This window comes from Balaenoptera physalus (assembly GCF_965194825.1).
Source record: "Balaenoptera physalus genome assembly, chromosome: 15".
Lineage (NCBI taxonomy): Eukaryota > Metazoa > Chordata > Mammalia > Artiodactyla > Balaenopteridae > Balaenoptera > Balaenoptera physalus.
The window spans coordinates 61537961-61557558 of record NC_138894.1 but is presented as its reverse complement, the minus strand read 5'-3'; the positions used below and the strand labels follow the sequence as shown (position 1 = coordinate 61557558).

General features: G+C 37.2%; 1 protein-coding gene across 4 annotated transcripts in view; it reads left to right on the top strand.

Moving 5' to 3' along the window:
- Positions 1 to 19598, top strand: part of CAMKMT (calmodulin-lysine N-methyltransferase) — a 410166-nt gene that overhangs the window by 11413 nt on the left and 379155 nt on the right. For all 4 annotated transcript variants that reach the window (XR_014254294.1, XM_082427852.1, XM_082427850.1 and 1 more), the window contains exon 2: positions 12468 to 12640. Coding sequence is in view for 3 of the 4 variants with exons in the window: in XM_082427852.1 (XP_082283978.1) it covers positions 12468 to 12640 (173 nt within the window). In the remaining variant the exon portion in view is untranslated. The remainder of the gene's footprint in view (positions 1 to 12467; positions 12641 to 19598) is intronic.

Sequence of the window (19598 nt, the reverse complement as noted above, 5' to 3'; positions counted from 1 at the left end):
TTGCAGCATGTGGGATCTAGTTCTCTGACCAGGGATTGAACCTGGGCCCCCTGCATTGGGAGCATGGAGTATTAGCCACTGGAACTCCAGGGAAGTCCCTATGATTTATTTTCAATCTTAAAAGCAGTTTTGAGTCCTAAAAATGATGCTTTTATATGAATTTTTCTAAGATTAAAAAATATACTGTTTAAAAAATTTTCAGCTTTATTGCGGTATAATTGACAAATAAAATTGTAAACTATTTAAAGTGTTCAGTGTGATGATTTGATATATGTCTGCATTTTGAAAGGATTCTCCACCCCCATCCCCAATGAGTTAACACATCCATCACCTTTTTTGGTGTTGTTGTTAAGAACACTTTCTTCCATTCCTCTCTTTTTTCTGGAGCTTTCAAACAACCTAATATTTTCACTTTGTCTACCTGATTTTCATTGCCTTCTTGTTCCTTCTAAATTCCTTGTGGAAAAGAGAGTCTGTATCCCTCTGTCACCTCTAATGTTTTGCCATTTTAGGAAGCTGCTCTCTTTAGGTACTCATTTTACTTCACAGTTCTAGCTGAGACCCCAAACTTTATTTATAAGGTTTATAAACCTTTTTTCTCTGAACTTTGAGTATTTTGCTTCATGCCTGATAAATCCATTTGAATACTATATAATTATATAGCAGATTGGAAGGAGATATTCTAAAAGTGGTAGGTGGGACTTCCCTGGTGGTCCAGTGGTTAAGAATCTGCCTTCCAATGCAGGGGACGCAGGTTCGATCCCTGGTCAGGGAACTAAGATCGCACATGCCACGGGGCAGCTAAGCCTGCGTGCCACAACTACTGAGCCCGCATGCTCTGGAGCCGTCGTGCCACAACTAGAAAGAAGCCAGAGTGTCGCAAGTAGAGAAGCCTGTGTGCCACTATGAAAGATCCCTCATGCAACTAAGACCTGATGCAGCCAAATAAATAAATAAATAAATAAATATATTAATTAATTAAAAAAATAAAAGTGGTAGGTGATAAGTTTATACCTTGATGGGAGATTTGAGTATCCTCTCAAGTCACAAACCTGCAGATTTTTTTTTATATAAATTTATTTATTTTATTTATTTATCTTTGGCTCCACTGGGTCTTCGTTGCTGCTCGCAGGCTTTCTTTAGTTGTGGGGAGCAGGGGCTACTCTTCGTTGTGGTGCACGGGCTTTTCATTGCAGTGGCTTCTCTTGTTGCAGAGCACAGGCTCTAGGCGCACGGGCTTCAGTAGTTACAGCATGTGGTCTCAGTAGTTACGGCTCGTGGGCTCCAGAGCGCAGGCTCAGCAGCTGTGGTGCATGGGCCCAGCTGCTCTGTAGCATGTGGGATCTTCCCGGACCAGGAAGGATCAACCCACGTCCCCTGCATTGGCAAGCAAGCTCTCAACCACTGCGCCACCAGGGAAACCCTGCAGATATTTTTGATGGCCTTAAAATAACCAAATCAAAAGTAATTTGACTTGATCTCCATTATAGTTAACCTTTAGTGAGTACTGTATAGATTACATAAATAAATGTTTGCTTTTATTTATTCTAAGTATATTGCCTGTTACTTTCATTGAGTATTACCTTGTTGTCATATTGTAGATCATGGGATTTACTAAACTATAAAAGCCCCTTTTAATATTATACATGTATTGATTTAAATAATTTTTTACCTTAGTGATTTATGATACCATTACCTTGACATCACAGTAATTTAATTAGTATAAAAAGGCATTTGTTTTTTGGAAGTTAATTGGACAAGATCCAAAACAATATATAATATCTACATTTTACATTTTAAAATTTAATTACTTTGTTTTTTTCTTGAGACTAAGCTTTGTAGAGTGGTTTGTTTTCCTTCCTGATGACCATAGTTGATAGATAATGAAGAGACCCTATTTTTGTAAAAACTTTTAAAACAATTCATCCTTTCATTTTTAAAGGAAACTTTCAATTAAGTGAAAGAGAGGCAACCTTTTCTGATCCTCCATTAAAAAAAGTCAAGCTTATAAACCTTCTATATAGTATAAAAATTTTAAATATATTTTTCCCTCAAGGTATATTATTCATATTATGTTTTCTTGCTTGGTTCTGATCTCAGCTTGCCCTTCTACATATAAGAATTATGGCATCATTGGAGTCAGGGTTCCTTTTCAGATAAGATAAACAACTCTAGCTATTTTAAGTAGAAAGGGGCTTAATAAAGGGAATTAAGTGCTCATAAAATCTTTGGAGGAACTAGAGGAACATGCAAAGTATGATTCCCAGAACAACACAAAGTCCCAGAACAATACAAAAGTTGGCCTTCCAAGAGAAATGCCACCTCAGCCAAAATGAAGAATTTGAGGCTGTTTGTGGGATCACATCACTTCATCTGTGATCTCTGGTCATCAGGATGCTATTTCGAGAACTAGAGACTCCAGAAGTACACCTTGCCTGCTCGATCTCTACCAGCAAAGGTTTGCCACTTGTGCTGCCTCTCACTCACCATTAAATTAGAGAGTGAACACTGGTAACTCTGCTAAAGCTGCTGCGGAAGAGCCAACTGTCTTTAGAACTATTTTACCAGCACATATTGCAGAAATGTAGTTACCACCATCTTTCCTTCTTTCAAATCTCATGTTAGTGCATCTGATTAGCTAGACCAAAAGCACATCTGAAACTCTGCTAGGGATTCTGGGAAATGTAGTTTCTAGCTTTCCAGCTTTATAGTATAGGAAGGTATCTTAAAGGAAGTCGGAATGCGATGTTTGGTGCCAGTCAACTACATTCTCCACAAGCAGAGGTGTTTAGAGTTCAGGCTCTGTAGTCAGACAGCCTGAATTTGCTTCTTACTAGCTCTCTGACTTTGAGCAAATTAACATTCCTTTATGTCAGTTTCCTCTCTCACATACTGGGTATCTATCCCATGGGGTTATTTGGGAATTTAATGAAGAGTGTGGTAAGACTTGAATTAATTCTTATTTAGATGTTTGGTGTAATTTGCTGGTGAACAATCTGGGCTTGGAGTTTTCTTTGTGGTAAGATTTTTATTTATGCCTTTTATTTTTAAAATAGTTTAGGACTATTCAGTCTTTCTATTTCTTGTGTCAATTTTGGTTAGTTGTATTTTTCTAGGAATTTGTCCATTTCATCTAAATTTTCAGTTAGTCTTCATAATAGCCTTTTGCTATCCTTTTGCATTTTTTGATGCCTGTAGAATCTAAAGTGATCTCCCTATGTCACATTGATATGTATACCTTCTCTCTTTTTTTCTTAATAGCTTCATCAGGGATTTATCAGTTTTATTAATCTCTTCAGAGAACCAACTCTTGGTGGTGGTAATCCTCCCTGCTGTGTTTGTTTTCTACTTTATTAACTTCTACTCTTTTGAGGATTTAATTTGTTTCTTTTTCTAGTTTTTGCAATGGATGCTTAGCTTACTAATTTTTAGCCTTTCCATAGATTTCCCTCTAAGCATGGATTTAGCAACATTTCTTGTTTTAAAATGTATTTTTTTAACATCTTTATTGGAGTATAATTGCTTTACAATGTTGTGTTAGTTTCTGCTTTATAACAAAGTGAATCAGCTATATGCATACTTATATCCCCATATCTGCTCCCTCTTGTGTTTCCCTCCCACCCTCCTTATCCCACCCCTCTAGGTGGTCGCAAAGCACCAAGCTGATCTTCCTGTGCTATGCAGCTGCTTCCCACTAGCTATCTATTTTACATTTGGTAGTGTATATATGTCAGTGTTACTCTCTCACTTCATCCTAGCTTACCCTTCTCCCTCCCTGTCTCCTCAGGTCCATTCTCTATGTCTGCATCTTTATTCCTGTCCTGCCTCTAGGTTCATCAGAACCATATTTTTTTAGATTCCATATATATGCGTTAGCATACAGTATTTGTTTTTCTCTTTCTGACTTACTTCACTCTGAATGACAGACTCTAGGTTCATCCACCTCACTACAAATAACTAAATTTCATTTCTTTTTATGGCTGAGTAATATTCCATTGTATATATGTGCCACATCTTCTTTATCCATTCATTGTCGATGGACACTTAGGTTGCTTCCATGTCCTGGTTATTGTAAATAGTGCTGCAGTGAACACTGTGGTACATGACTCTTTCTGAATTATGGTTTTCTCAGGGTATATGCCCAGTAGTGGGATTGCTGGGTCAAATGGTAGTTCTATTTTTAGTTTTATAAGGAACCTCCCTACTGTTCTCCATAGTGGCTGTATCAATTTACATTCCCACCAACAGTGCAAGAGGGTTCCCTTTTCTTCACACGCTCTCCAGCATTTATTGTTTGTAGATTTTTTGATGATGGCCATTCTGACTGGTGTGAGGTGATACCTTATTGTAGTTTTGAATTGCATTTCTCTAATGATTAGTGATGTTGAGCATCTTTTCATGTGTTTGTTGGTAATCTGTATATCTTCTTTGGAGAAATGTCTATTTAGGTCTTCTGCCCACTTCTGGATTGGGTTGTTTGTTTTTTTGATATTGAGCTGCATGAGCTACTTGTATATTTTGGAGATTAATCCTTTGTCAGTTGCTTCATTCGCAAATATTTTCTCCCATTCTGAGGGTTGTCTTTTTGTCTTGTTTATGGTTTCCTTTGCTGTGCAAAAGCTTTTACGTTTCATTAGGTCCCACTTGTTTATTTTTGTTTTTATTTCCATTTCTTTAGGAGGTGGGTCAAAAAGGATCTTGCTGTGATTTATGTCATAGAGTGTTCTGCCTATGTTTTCCTCTAAGAATTTTATAGTTTCTGGCCTTACATTTAGGTCTTTAATCCATTTTGAATTTATTTTTGTGTATGGTGTTAGGAAGTGTTCTAATTTCATTCTTTTACGTGTAGCTGTCCAGTTTTCCCAGCACCACTTATTGAAGAGGCTGTCTTTTCTCCACTGTATACCCTTGCCTCCTTTATCAAAGATAAGGTGACCATATGTGTGTGGGTTTATCTCTGGGCTTTCTATCCTGTTCCATTGATCTATAATTCTGGTTTTGTGCCAGTACCATACTGTCTTGATTACTGTAGCTTTGTAGTATAGTCTGAAGTTCCGGAGCCTGATTCCTCCAGCTCCGTTTTTCTTTCTCAAGATTGCTTTGGCTATTCGGGGTCTTTTGTGTTTCTATGCAAATTGTGAAATTTTTTGTTCTAGTTCTGTGAAAAATGCCATTGGTAGTTTGATAGGGATTACATTGAATCAGTAGATTGCTTTGGGTAGTATAGTCATTTTCACAATGTTGATTCTTCCAATCCAAGAACATGGTATATCTCTCCATCTGTTTATATCATCTTTAATTTCTTTCATCACTGTCTTATAGTTTTCTGCATACGGGTCTTTTGTCTTCTTAGGTAGGTTTATTCCTAGGTATTTTATTCTTTTTGTTGCCATGGTAAATGGGAGTGTTTCCTTAATTTCTCTTTCAGATTTTCCATCATTAGTGTATAGGAATGCAAGAGATTTCTGTGCATTCATTTTGTATCCTGCTACTCTACCAAATTCATTGATTCGCTCTAGTAGTTTTCTGGTAGCATCTTTAGGATTCTCTATGTATAGTATCATGTCATCCTCAAACAGTGACAGTTTTACTCCTTCTTTCCGATTTGGATTCCTTCTACTTCTTTTTCTTCTCTGATTCCTGTGGCTAAAACTTCCAAAACTATGTTGAATAATAGTGGTGAGAGTGGGTAACCTTGTCTTGTTCCTGATCTTAAAGGAAATGGTTTCAGTTTTTCACTATTGAAAACAATGTTGGCTGTGGGTTTGTCTATATGGCCTTTATTATGTTGAGGTAAGTTCCTTCTATGCCTACTTTCTGGAGGGTTTTTATCATAAATGGGTGTTGAATTTCGTCGAAAGCTTTTTGTGCATCTATTGAGGTGATCATATGGTTTTTCTTCTTCAATTTGTTAATATGGTTTATCACATTGATTGATTTGTGTATATTGAAGAATACTTGCATTCCTGGGATTAAACCCCCACTTGATCATGGTGTATGATCCTTTTAATGTGCTGTTGGAATCTGTTTGCTAGTATTTTGTTGAGGATTTTTGAATCTGTGTTCATCAGTGATACTGGACTGTAGTTTTCTTTTTTTTGTGACATCTTTGTCTGGTTTTGGTATCAGGGTGATGGTGGCCTCGTAGAATGAGTTTGGGCGTGTTCCTCCCTCTGCTATATTTTGGAAGAGTTTGAGAAGGATAGGTGTTAGCTCTTCTCTAAATGTTAGACAAAATTCGCCTGTGAAGCCATCTGGTCCTGGGCTTTTGTTTGTTGGAAGATTTTTCATCACAGTTTCAATTTCATTACTTGTGGTTGGTCTGTTCATATTTTCTATTTCTTCCAGGTTCAGTCTCAGAAGGTTGAGCTTTTCTAAGAATTTGTCCATTTCTTCCAGGTGTCCATTTTATTGGCATATAGTAGCTTGTAGTAATCTCTTATGATCCTTTTTGTTTTTTCAGTGTCAGTTGTTACTTCTCCTTTTTCATTTCTAATTCTATTGATTTGAGTCTTCTACCTTTTTTTCTTGATGAGTCTGGCTAATGGTTTATCAATTTTGTTTATCTTCTTAATGAACCAGCTTTTACTTTTATTGATCTTTGCTACTGTTTACTTCATTTCTTTTTCATTTATTTCTGATCTGATCTTTACAATTTCTTTCCTTCTGTTAACTTTGGGGGTTTTTTGTTCTTCTTTCTCTAATTGCTTTAAGTGTAAGTTTAGGTTGTTTATTTGAGATGTTTCTTGTTTCTTGAGGTAGGATTATATTGCTATAAACTTCCCTCTTAGAACTGGTTTTGCTGCATCCCACAGGTTTTGGGTCGTTGTGTTTTCATTGTTATTTGTCTCTAGGTATTTGTTGATTTCCTCTTTGATGTCTTCAGTGATCTCTTGGTTATTAAGTAGTGTATTGTTTAGCCTCCATGTGTTTTTATTTTTTACAGATTTTTTCCCCTGTATTTGATATCTAGTCTCATAGCGTTGTGGTCGGAAAAGATACTTGATACAATTTCAATTTTCTTAAATTTACCAAGGTTCCATTTGTGACCCAAGATATGGTCTATCCTGGAGATTGTTTCATGAGCACTTGAGAAGAAAGTGTATTCTGTTATTTTTGGATGGAATGTCCTATAAATAACAATTCAGTCCATCTTGTTTAATGTATCATTTAAATCTTGTGTTTCCTTATTTATTTTCATTTTGGATGATCTGTCCATTGGTGAAAGTGGGGTGTTAAAGTCCCCTACTATGATTGTGTTACTGTTGATTTCCCCTTTTATGGCTGTTAGCATTTGCCTTATGTATTGAGGTGCTCCTCTGTTGGATGCAGAAATATTTACAATTGTTACATCTTCTTGGATTGATGTAATGTAGTAACCTTTGATGGTTATGTTGTGTCCTTCTTTGTCTCTTGTAGTAGTCTTTATTTTAAAGTCTATTTTGTCTGAAATAAGAATTGCTACTCCAGCTTTCTTTTGATTTCCATTTGCATGGAATATCTTTTTCCATCTCGTCACTTTCAGACTGTATGTGTCCCTAGGTCTGAAGTGGGTCTCTTGTAGACAGCACATGTATGGGTCTTGTTTTTGTATCCATTCAGCCAGTCTGTGTCTTTTGGTGGGAGCATTTAATCCATTTACATTTAATGTAATTATCGATATGTTTATTCGTTGCTGTTACCATTTTCTTAATTGTTTTGGGTTTATTTTTGTAGGTGTTTTCCTTGTCTTGTATTTCCTGCCTAGAGAAGTTCCTTTAGCATTTGTTCTAAAGCTTGTTTGGTGGTGCTGAATTCTCTTAACTTTTGCTTGTCTGTAAAGGTTTTAATTTCTCCATCGAATGTGAATGAGATCCTTGTAGGGTAGTGTAACCTTGGTTGTAGGTTTTTCCCTTTCATCACTTTAAATATGTTCTGCCACTCCCTTCTGGCTTGCAGAGTTTCTGCTGAGAAATCAGCTGTTAACCTTATGGGGATTCGCTTGTATGTTATTTGTTGCTTTTCCCTTGCTGCTTTTAATATTTTTTCTTTGTATTTAATTTTTGATAGTTTGATTAATATGTGTCTTGGCATGTTTCTCTTTGGGTTTATCCTGTATGGTGCTCTCTGTGCTTCCTGGACTTGATTGACTATTTCCTTTCCCATGTTAGGGAAGTTTTCAACTGTAATCTCTTTAAATATTTTCTCAGACCCTTTCTTTTTCTCTTCTTCTTCTTCTGGGACCCTTATAATTCAAATGTTGGTTCGTTTAATGTTGTTCCAGAGGTCTCCGAGACTGTCCTCAACTCTTTTCATTCTTTTTTCTTTATGCTGCTCCCTGGCAGTTATTGCCACCATTTTATCTTCCAGCTCACTTATCCATTCTTCTGTCTCAGTTATTCTGCTATTCATTCCTTCTAGAGTATTTTTAATTTCAGCAATTGTGTTGTTCATCACTGTTTGTTTGCTTTTTAGTTCTTCTAGATCCTTGTTGAATGTTTCTTGTATTTTCTCCATTCTGTTTCCAAGATTTTGGATCTTCTTTACTATCCTTACTCTGAATTCTTTTTCAGTTAGGTTGCCTATTTCGTCTTCATTTATTTGTTCTTGTAGGTTTTTACCTTGCTCCTTCATCTGTAACATATTTTTCTGTCATTTCATTTTTTTTTTTGATGGTTGGTGCTGTATTTCAGTCTTACTTGTTGTTTGGCCTGAGACGTCCAGCACTGGAGTTTGCAGACAGTTGGGTAGAGCTGGGTCTTGGTGCTGAGATGAGTTCCTCTGGGAGGCCTCACTCCAATTAATATTCTCTAGGGTCCTAGGTTCTCTTTTAGTCCAGCGGTTTGGACTTGGAGCTCCCACCACAGGAGCTTGGGCCCGACCTCCAGCCTGGGACCCAAGATCCCACAAGCTTTGTGGCATGGCAAAAAAAAAAAAAAAAAAAAAAGAAAAAGAAAGAAAAAAAGCAGTACAATATCAAAGAGTAAAAAATAAAATAAAATTGGAAAGATAAAAAATATATTAGGAAAAATAAAACTATCATTGAAACAAGTGCAACAAGGTAAAATAAAACCTCAAGAGAAAAAAGAAAAAAAAGGTGGGGGTGGGGGGAAGAAGCCAAAAGGGTAGAACAATTACAGAGTATAAAGAATAAAATAAAATTAGAAAAACAAAAGATTTATTAGGAAAAATAAAAACATAAAAAAATCAACAACAATGAATCAGCAAGATAAAACAGAACCCCAATCTAAAAGAAGAAAAAAGAAAAAGAAAAAAAAAAAGCCTTGGCTATGGGGGTGAAATTTAGGTGGGGGCTGGAACTTAGGCAGAGGCGGGGTTTAGGGTGGGGCAGGACCCAGGCAGTTGGGGGTGTTATGTTTGATCATGGGGCGGGGCCTAGGTTCAGGACCCATGTAGCTGGGAAAGGCCTTGAGGGGGGGCCACGTTCAAGTGTGGGGCAGGGCCTCTTCTTAAGACCTGCGTGGAAGGGGAGAGGCAGCACATGGAAGGGAGGGCCTCTGGAATGTGGGGTTCTGGAGTTTGGAGGTAGGGCCCTGAGTGAGGGTGTGTGGGTGAGGTTTAGGCCCAGAGCATTGGAGGGGTCTTTGAGTGTAGAGGTGGGGCCCTGGGTGAGGGTGTAGGGGCAGGGCTTGGATTCTGCATGGCAGGAGGGAGGCTCCGAGGGCAGAGGATTAGGCCTGAGCCCAACAGGCTCCCTGGTGCCTAAGTGGACAGGGAAGGCACTAGCCGCATTCCCTTCCATTCCTTCGTGCCCCTCCCTCACCGTCTCCCCCAGGGTGTCCCACGTCACTGCTGGACCCCTAACCGTGGGTGGGTCCCACTGGGTTTAGGAACTCCCCTCCCCCAGCCACCCCTCAGGGGTGCCAGTCCTGGAGGTACGGCCTTTACTTTTGCTCCCCCTTCCCTCCCTCCCACTCCCTCAGGACCCAGAGGCAGAGGATGAGGCCTGGGATCTCAGCAGGTTCCTGGGCGCCCAAGTGGGCAGGAGAAACCTGGCCACGCTCCCTTTTGATCCTCTGCCCTCCCAGTGGTCCCCCAATTTACCCCTTGTGGCATGGGATCCTTTCCCCTCCCCCAGCCGCCCCTTAGGGGTACCAGTCCCGTCCTGCCTCCACTTCTCCCCCTTCACTCCTCCCATGCCCCATGTCCTACCTGGTCGCTGGGGGTTCGTCCTGTCCCCTTAGGTGTCCGTGGTCCCTCACCGGTGCCTGGTAGGTGCCCTAGTTGTGAGGAGACATGAATTCCGAGTCCTCCTAGTATGCCATCTTGACTCCGCCCTTGAAATGTATTTTTATTATTCAGTTCAAAATACTTTCTAATTTCCATTGTGTTCTTTTTTTGATTCACAGATTATTTAGAAGTTTATTGCTTAACTTCCAAATATATTTGGTTTTTCATATCTTTTTATTTTTCATTTGTTTATGACTATTAGAGCACTTTATATCTTAAAAAAACTTTATGGGAAATGTCAAACATATACAAAAGTGGAAAAAAATCGTTTAATAACCACTCAGGTATCCATAAGCTTCAACTATTTTTAACTCTTGACCAAATTCGTTTCATTTCTGTTCTCTCATTATGCAACCCTCACCAGATTATTTTAAAATGAATCTCAGATATCATATTTTTTCTATAAATATTTCAGTATGTACCTATACAAGATGACATTAAAAAATTAATTACAATACCATATCCTATCCAGAATAATTCCTTGATGTCATAAAATATCTGGTCAGTTTCCAAAAGTTTTCCATTGTCTCCTAATTTTTCTTTACAGTTTGATTGTTTTGAAAACAGGATCCAAATTAAGTTCCAAATATTGTTATTGGTTGATATGTTCAAGTCATTTTAATCTAAATATTCCTTAGCATGTCTCTTTTTCAACCCTTGCCATTTATTTTAGAAGCAACTGTGTGTTTTGTAGTTTCCTATAATTTGAATTTTGCTAATTGCACTTGATGATGTTGTTTAATGTGTTCCTCTATTCCTGTATTTCCTATTTCCTGTAATATATAGAGGCTTGATCAGATTCAGATTTGATGTTTTTTGTTTTGTCTTGTTTAGTTGGTCAAGATGATGGTGGTGTGAGATTTCATCAATAATCATAGTGATGTCTGGTTATTTCTCTTCTTGATAATGATTACCTAGGTTCATGAATTCATGAGGGAGTTGAAAAATGGTGATATTCTGTTGTTCCTTCTTCATTTATTATTTGGGTTACTAGTATAAAGAGAAATTTCCCCTCATCTTCCATTTGGATATTCTCAGTTATGATTCATATAGAAGAGACAGATAAATACTTGATTTTTTCTCCTCATTTACTAGTTTTCAAAATAAGTTGGTTCTTTAGCATTTTTCAGTGATCATCAATGAGGCATTTAAAAAGTTACCGTTATGAACTAATGTGTTTCAATTCAGTTACATTTATTATCTTTGTTAATGCTCGCACTGTCCCATCTTTGGCCAATGGACCCTACTCAGATTGTCTCCGGAGTCCTTTTGATATAACCCTTAATTTTGTATGGCTTTCTTGTTTCTTTGTGTGCATGATGTTCCAGACTTATCTTGTACAATTCCTGCCCTTTTTCCAAGGGCCTTACTTTTTTTTTTTTTCTTTCTTTTTTTTGGCTGTGCTGCATGGCTTGCATTATCTTAGTTCCCTGACCAGGAATTGAACCCAGGCCCTTGGCAGTGAAAACGTGGGGTTCTAACCACTGGACCACCAGGGAATTCCCCTTACTTTGTTTTAATAAAATATGGTATTTAGAGACAGCAGTATGTGCATTAGGTGTGCTCATTGCTACTAGTTTGGTCATTGTTTTTAGACCTTTTCAGTGGTCAGATGTAGGAAATATATGTACAGTTTTAAAAAATGAAATACATCATTAGTTTATATTATACTTTATTCAGATTCAGAGCTACAGGGTTTTTGCTTAACCTCATTAATTTTACAGCTGTATCTCCTTTTTTCCATACTTAAAAACCTAGTTTTCAATGGCACCAACAAAACTACTCATTTGATTTATCTTAACACACACACACACACACACACACACACCGGCTCAGAATAACGTACCTGCCCCTGCCTAGGTATTAAGCTTTGAAACTCAACTTTTACCCCCTAAGTCTACAAGCTGTTGAAGGTGCTGCTTGTCTTCTCAGCTCTTTCTTTTGGAATTGATGAATGTCTCACAAAAGTGGTTGCAAAAGCCAGACTCATCTCTCTAGATTTACATCCTTTTAAAGATATTAGACTGGTAGATCTTCACTATATTCTTTGCCCTCTGATGCCTTCGAGTAATGTTTTAAAATATTTTGTGCATCTTTTCTAGTTGTCTTCAGTAAGATGTTGGTCTGAATTATCTAATCTGCCATTATTGGAAATGAAAGTCCCCTTACCACTTAAATGTTGAACATTTAATTTATATTTATATAATGTGACCACAATATTTGGTTTTATTTCAAAGGCTCTGAAACAAAAACACCTGGATGATTGTCTACGACATGTATCTGTAAGAAGATTTGAATCATTTAATCTGTTCTCAGTAACAGAAGCCCAAAAAAGGGAAACTGAAGAGGAAGTTGGTGCCTGGGTCCAATATACAAGCATCTTCTATCCTGAATACAGTATTTTCTTAAGGTAAACATCACTCTAGTTAAGATTTTTTTTAAAGTTTTTTTCTCTTGTAGAAGAAAACAATCTACTAAGAATCTCATTGTTCATTCTATTGAGTTTGCAGGCAATCTTTATCAGAACTTAGGTTTTGCAACTTTGTGTTTGGAATCCTGCTGCTTTAACTGGGTCTTACTGTATTCTCAGAACTAAAAAAAAACATTCTAAGGAATGTATCGGCATTTGAGGATAAAGTTCAAATCAAAGGGTTCATTTAACCATTGTCTCATAGCATTTGATTATGAAAAAAAGCCAAGTTCTTTTTGAGGCAAAGAAGGCTGAAAGTGAAAACAGAATTTTTCCAAACTGTTCTTCAATTAGTAGTTATTTGAAAAATCAAGCTTTGGTATTTTTCCCATTCATGTTTTGTCACTTTCAGAATAGAATCTTAGGAATAGGAGGAGAAAATTCAGCCAAAACACTGATATCGTGAGAAGCATACAGACTGTTCTGGCTTTAAAAATCATTAGAAAAGAGATAAGAGAGTTGCAAACTGAAGTAACAAGGTACCATTTTTACTGAATTAACTTCCTCTCACAGTTACAGTCTAGCATGTTGCAATATTACTGCAGGTATTTGATTTTATCATCAGATGAATGGATAAAGAAGATGTGGCACATATATACAATGGAATATTACTCAGCCATAAAAAGAAACGAAATGGAGTTATTTGTAGTGAGGTGGGTGGAGTTAGATTCTGTCATACAGAGTGAAGTAAGTCAGAAAGAGAAAAACAAATACAGTATGCTTACACATATATATGGAATCTAAGGGGAAAAAAAAAAAGGTCATGAAGAACCTAGTGGCAAGATGGGAATAAAGACACAGACCTACTAGAGAATGGACTTGAGGATGTGGGGAGGGGGAAGGGTAAGATGTGACAAAGTGAGAGAGTGGCATGGACATATATACACTACCAAACGTAAAATAGATAGCTAGTGGGAAGCAACTGCATAGCACAGGGAGATCAGCTCTGTGCTTTGTGACCACCTAGAGGGGTGGGATAGGGAGGGTGGGAGGGAGGGAGATGCAAGAGGGAAGAGATATGGGAACAATGTATATGTATAACTGATTCACTTTGTTATAAAGCAGAAACTAACACACCATTGTAAAGCAATTATACTCCAATAAAGATGTTAAAAAAAAGTCTGCCTTTCTTGACAAGATTTCACATTTTGAAAGGGAGGGAGGAGCACATTTACAGTAACTGTAAGAAGAGCAAAAAACATTTTAAGTGGAAACGTGTCTGAATACAGTTTAGGTGAGGTTAGGAATAATTTTAAGAAAAAAGTTTTCACAAAGGATGTCTATTTATAGTATATGTTTCCTGAACTATTTTAGTTTAAAATATCTCAGCTCTGAAAGATACCATAATAGCTTAAAATTTGGGATTTGGATAAAAATTGACTAGGGTGGGCAGGGGAATGCAATTAGGATCTGGTTTCATCATATTGATTTATTAAAAACTCTAAATAGAAGGTAAAAACTTAGGGATTTGTGAGCTTGCCTGTACATTCATTATGAGATTCAAATTAGAATACCTCAACTGCCTGGCATTCTGATAGAGATAATTAGTTTAGTCCTTGATTAGGAAGGAAAGAAAAATGCATTAAATGCTTACTGTTTGCCAAGTACAGTACTAGGTGCTTTGATGTATTCTAATTCATGTACTCCTTACAATAACTCTGTGAAGTAGGAATGAAGATGATTAAACAATTGGAAGATAGAATCTATAAGGATATTAAAGAGAAGGAGAAACAGGGTGATACCCCTACTGGTAGGGGTCTTCAGGTATAAAGTTGTAAAACTTATCTTCTACATCCACTGTGACAAGAGGCAGTAAGTGTAAACTGTACCAAGAATAACTTCCTGACATCTTCAAGGCCCTGGTAAAGAATAACTTCCTGACATCTTCAAGGCCCTGGTAAGGCTTAGCCAGAGAGAATGTGAAATCTTCTGTTCTTGAGAGCTTTCAAAATAAGGCATGGTTCTCCACCTGGTGGAGATGGCGTTGATGTAGCAGCAAGACACCTCTCCAACAGTGTGGTTCTTTGTGATGTATCCATTTTTGAAAGAATAAATATATCTATATAAATATGATATTAAATCCTAGTTTATAGAAAGAAGACAGGTGACTGAGCTAGAATTTAGGCCTCATTGGCTGCCAAGATTTTTTCTCTTTTTTTCAAACTAGCTAATATCTCTCCATATCAATAGTGCAAAAATAACAATAGCTTACACATACAGAATTCTAGAGCTGAATTCTGATCTTAGAATAAATTAAAAAATAATCATAGCAACATTAATAATGACTGACAATTGAGTGCCTACTATGTGACAAGCACTGTTGTGAATGCTTTACATGTATAAGCTTATTTAATTCACACAGCACCTCCTGAGGTAAATACTGTTTTTATCCTCATTTTACAGATGAGAAAATAACTCGATTGAGGGCACACAGCCAATAATTGGTTGTGCCCCTATTTAAACCCTGGTGGTCTGGTTTCATGCCTGTATAATACTTTTAAAAACTTTTGTTTTGAAATAATTACAGGCTCTCAGAAAGTTGCAAAAATAGTACAAGGAGTTCCATGTACCTATCACCCAGCTGTCTTCATCAGTAACATCTTATATAATGATAGTCACAGCCTGCACTTTTAACTTCTATACATCCTGCCACTTGTGTGACAGTCATATATACATTTATTCACTTTTCAGATGAAGGGATTGAGGCCTAGATAAACTAATTTCCTCATTGATTATTCTGAGCATTCCATTTCTTACTCCATAATCCTGATACTGTATAGGAAATAACCGATATTACTGAAATTGCTTAGGTAGGGGAGGATTTCTGCCAAGAACAGTTCATTCCATTCCATTGCCAGTTTTGTTCATGTTGATTTCTTATGGTTACCACTTCTCCTTGTTTACTGTTATCTGCCCAACATGGATTTCCATTCTTGCTCCTTTGATATCTTGTATCAACTCTTTTGTCAGTCTTTCCATGACATTTCTTTAGCTACCTTTATCTATTTTCTTCAGTGTTATTTGAATTGTGAGCATTCTAAAATTTAAAAAAATTACTTGTAATAGCCAAAAATAGTGGCTTGGAAAGTTGTTTTGAAATGCAGTACCATCATCGTCTTCTATATTTTTTAAGTTTATTAATGCAATGCAGTGAAAAAAGGGGGTGAATAGTTTTTAAATAAATCAAATCAGTAAATTCATTCCCCTACATATTGATTTATGTTCCTTTAAAGTTTTATTAGACTTGAAATGAATACCTTAAGAGAGTAAATAACTAGATATTTGTGAATTCAGAGTACATAGTTGTATATTGTTTATATTATTAAAAGGTATATAAGCAGTGGCCTGAATTAAAATTTTGATCATTTCTTGTCAGCTTTACATGATGATACTTAAAATGAAGGAATAAAGCATTTCCCCTGGTGACTTTTCATCAGAAGCAAAGGTCTGGACAATGTAAAAGTTAGGTTATGAATTCCCCAAGATGTGTTGTCTTTTCTGTATATCTGAGGATGGTCGACTCTGTTCCAAAGTGAGTGTTGAGAGTTAGTAAATTAAAATCCAGGGTATGGCTCCTGCTTTATTCCTTGGCAAACTCTTCTTGTTTTTCTGGTGTTCATTTCTTAGAATTTTATAGAAGAGGTTCTTGCTATTAGATAGATGCATGTATAGAAAACTAATATATACCAGAAGGTGTTTATACTAAAAATCTTTCATTAAAAATTCCTTGTTCCTGGGACTTCCCTGGTGGTCCAGCGCCTGAGACTTGCGCTCCCAATGCAGGGGGCGCGGGTTTGATCCCTGGTGAGGGAACTAGATCCCTCATGCTTCAACTAAGAGTTTGCATGCTGCAACTAAAGATCCCATGTGCCGCAACTAAAAAAGATCCCGCATGCTGCAACTAAAAGACCCCACATGCCGCAACAAAGATCCCATGTGCCGCAGCTAAGGCCCGGCGTAGCCAAATAAATGAATGAATGAATGAATGAATAAATAAATAAATAAATAATATAAATATATATATATATGAAGGGACTTCCCTGGTGGTCCAGTGGTTGCGAATCTGTATTGCAATGCAGGGGACGTGGGTTTGATCCCTGGTCAGGGAACTAAGATCCCCCGTGCCACAGGGCAACTAAGCCCATGTGCCACAACTCCTGAGCCCGTGTGCCACAACTAGAGAGAAGCCTGCGCACCACAATGAAGAGCCTGTGTGCCGCAACAAAAGATCCCACGTGCTGCAACTAAGACCCGATGAAGCCAAAAAAAAAATATATATATATATATATTTTAATAGATCTTTATTGGAGTATAATTGCTTCATAATACCGTGTTAGTTTCTGTTGTACAACCAAGCAAATCAGCTGTATGCATACATGTCCCCATACCCCCTCCCTCTTGAGCCTCCCTCCCATCCTCCCTATCCCACCCCTATGGATCATCGCAAAGCACCGAGCTGACCTCCCTGTGCTATGCTGCTGCTTCCTACCAGCCAACTATTTAACGTTCGGTAATGTAAATATGTCGATGCTACTCTCACTTTGCCCTCCTACCCCATGTCATCAAGTCCATTCTCTATGTCTACCTCTTTATTCCTGCCCTGCAACTAGGTTCATCAGTACCTTTTTTTTTTTTTTTTTGATTCCATATATATGCATTAGCATACGGTATTTGTTTTTCTGTTTCTGACTTACTTCACTCTGTATGACAGACTCTAGGTCCATCCACCTCACTACAAATAACTCGATTTTGTTTCTTTTTATGGCTGAGTAATATTCCATTGTATATATGTACCACATCTTCTTTATCCATTCATCTGTTGATGGACATTTAGGTTGGTTCCATGTCCTGGCTATTGTAAATAGTGCTGCAGTGAACATTGTGGTGCATGTCTCTTTTTGAATTATGTTTTTCTCAGGGTATATGCCCAGTAGTGGGTTGCTGGGTCATATGGTAGTTCTATTTTTAGTTTTTTAAGAAACCTCCATACCGTTTTCCATAGTTGTTGTATCAGTTTACATTCCCACCGACAGTGTAGGAGGGTTCCCTTTTCACCACACCCTTTCCAGCATTTATTGTTTCTAGCTTTTTTTGATAATGGCCATTCTGACTGGCGTGAGGTGATACTTCATTGTAGTTTTGACTTGCATTTCTCTAATAATTAGTGACATTGAGCGTCTTTTCATGTGCCTCTTGGCCATCTGTATGTTTTCCTTGGTGAAATGTCTATTTAGGTCTTCCACCCATTTTTTAACTGGATTATTTTTTTTTTGATATTGAGCTCCATGATCTGTTTGTATATTTTGGAGATTAATTCTTTGTCTGTTGTTTCATTTGCAAATATTTTCTCCCATTCTGAGGGTTGTCTTTTTGTCTTGTTTATGGTTTCCTTTGCTGTGCAAAAGCTTTTAAGTTTAATTAAGTCCAATTTGTTTATTTTTGTTTTTATTTCCGTTACTCTAGGAGGTGGGTCAAAAAAGATCTTGCTGTGATTTATGTCAAAGAGTGTTCTTCCTATGTTTTCCTCCAAGAGTTCTGTGTCTGGTCTTACATTTAAGTCTTTAATCCATTTGGAGTTTATTTTTGTGTTTGGCGTTAGGTAGTGTTCTAATTTCATTCTTTTACATGTAGCTGTCCAGTTTTCCCAGCACCGCTTATTGAAGAGGCTGTCTTTTCTCCATTGTATGTTCTTGCCTCCTTTGTTGTAAATTAGGTGCCTATATGTGCGTGGGTTTATCTCTGGGCATTATCCTGTGCCATTGATCTATATTTCTGTTTTTGTGCCAGTACCATACTGTCTTGATTACTGTGGCTTTGTGGTATAGTTTGAAGTCAGGGAGCCTGATTCCTCCATCTCTGTTTTTCTTTCTCAAGTTGCTTTGGCTATTCGGGGTCTTTTGTGTTTCCATACGAATTGTAAGATTTTTTGTTCTAATTCTGTGTAGAATGCCATTGGTAGTTTGATAGGGATTGTATTGAATCTGTAGATTCAATTGGGTAGTAGATTGCTTTGGGTAGTATAGTCATTTTCACAATATTGATTCTTCCAATCCAAGAATGTGGTATATTTCTCTATCTGTTTATGTTATCTTTGATTTCTTTCATCAGTGTTTTATAGTTTTCTGAGTACAAGTCTTTTGCCTCCTTAGGCAGGTTTATTCCTAGGTATTTTATTCTTTTTGTTGCAATGGTAAATGGGAGCGTTTCCTTAATTTCTCTTTCTGACTTTTCATTGTTGGTGTATAGGAATGCCAGAGATTTCTGTGCATTAATTTTGTATCCTGCAACCTTACCAAATTCACTGATTAGTTCTAGTAGTTTTCTGGTGACATCTTTAGGATTTTCTATGTATAGTAAAAAACTGTATTAAAAAAATTTTCTTCTCCTTGTCTTGTAAGTTGCAATTTCTTGTTGTATAGAGATTACTGTATAGATACTAGAAATTGTTGTTCCCCGCCCCTTTATTTTAACTTAATTTCAGTGTAATAGGAATTTGCATATTCTGGAAACTTGAAAATACTTTCATTTATATTCACAACCATAAAAGTGCCTGAGTTATTCATTTATAAATGCATACATGTCTTAGGTATAGAAAAAGCTGAGAGGCCTGAACTGTCCTCCTTTCTTTGAATGACTCCTGTTGCTATGGTAATTGCTGAATTAGAAGCCTAGTATTCTTGCCTTTTGGCCTGTCCTGGAGGCTTAGAATGGGCAAGAAGTCAAGAATGACTTTGTCTTTGACTGTAGTACAACAAATGCACTGCATTGAGATCATGTATTGCTTCTCTAAGGAAAGGAAAAAAAATAAAACAAACCCTCACCCCACTGGATTTAGTATGTACCCTGTGAGTGCTCACTGAATAAAAACTTGTGATGGGAATGGTATGCTTATGAAATT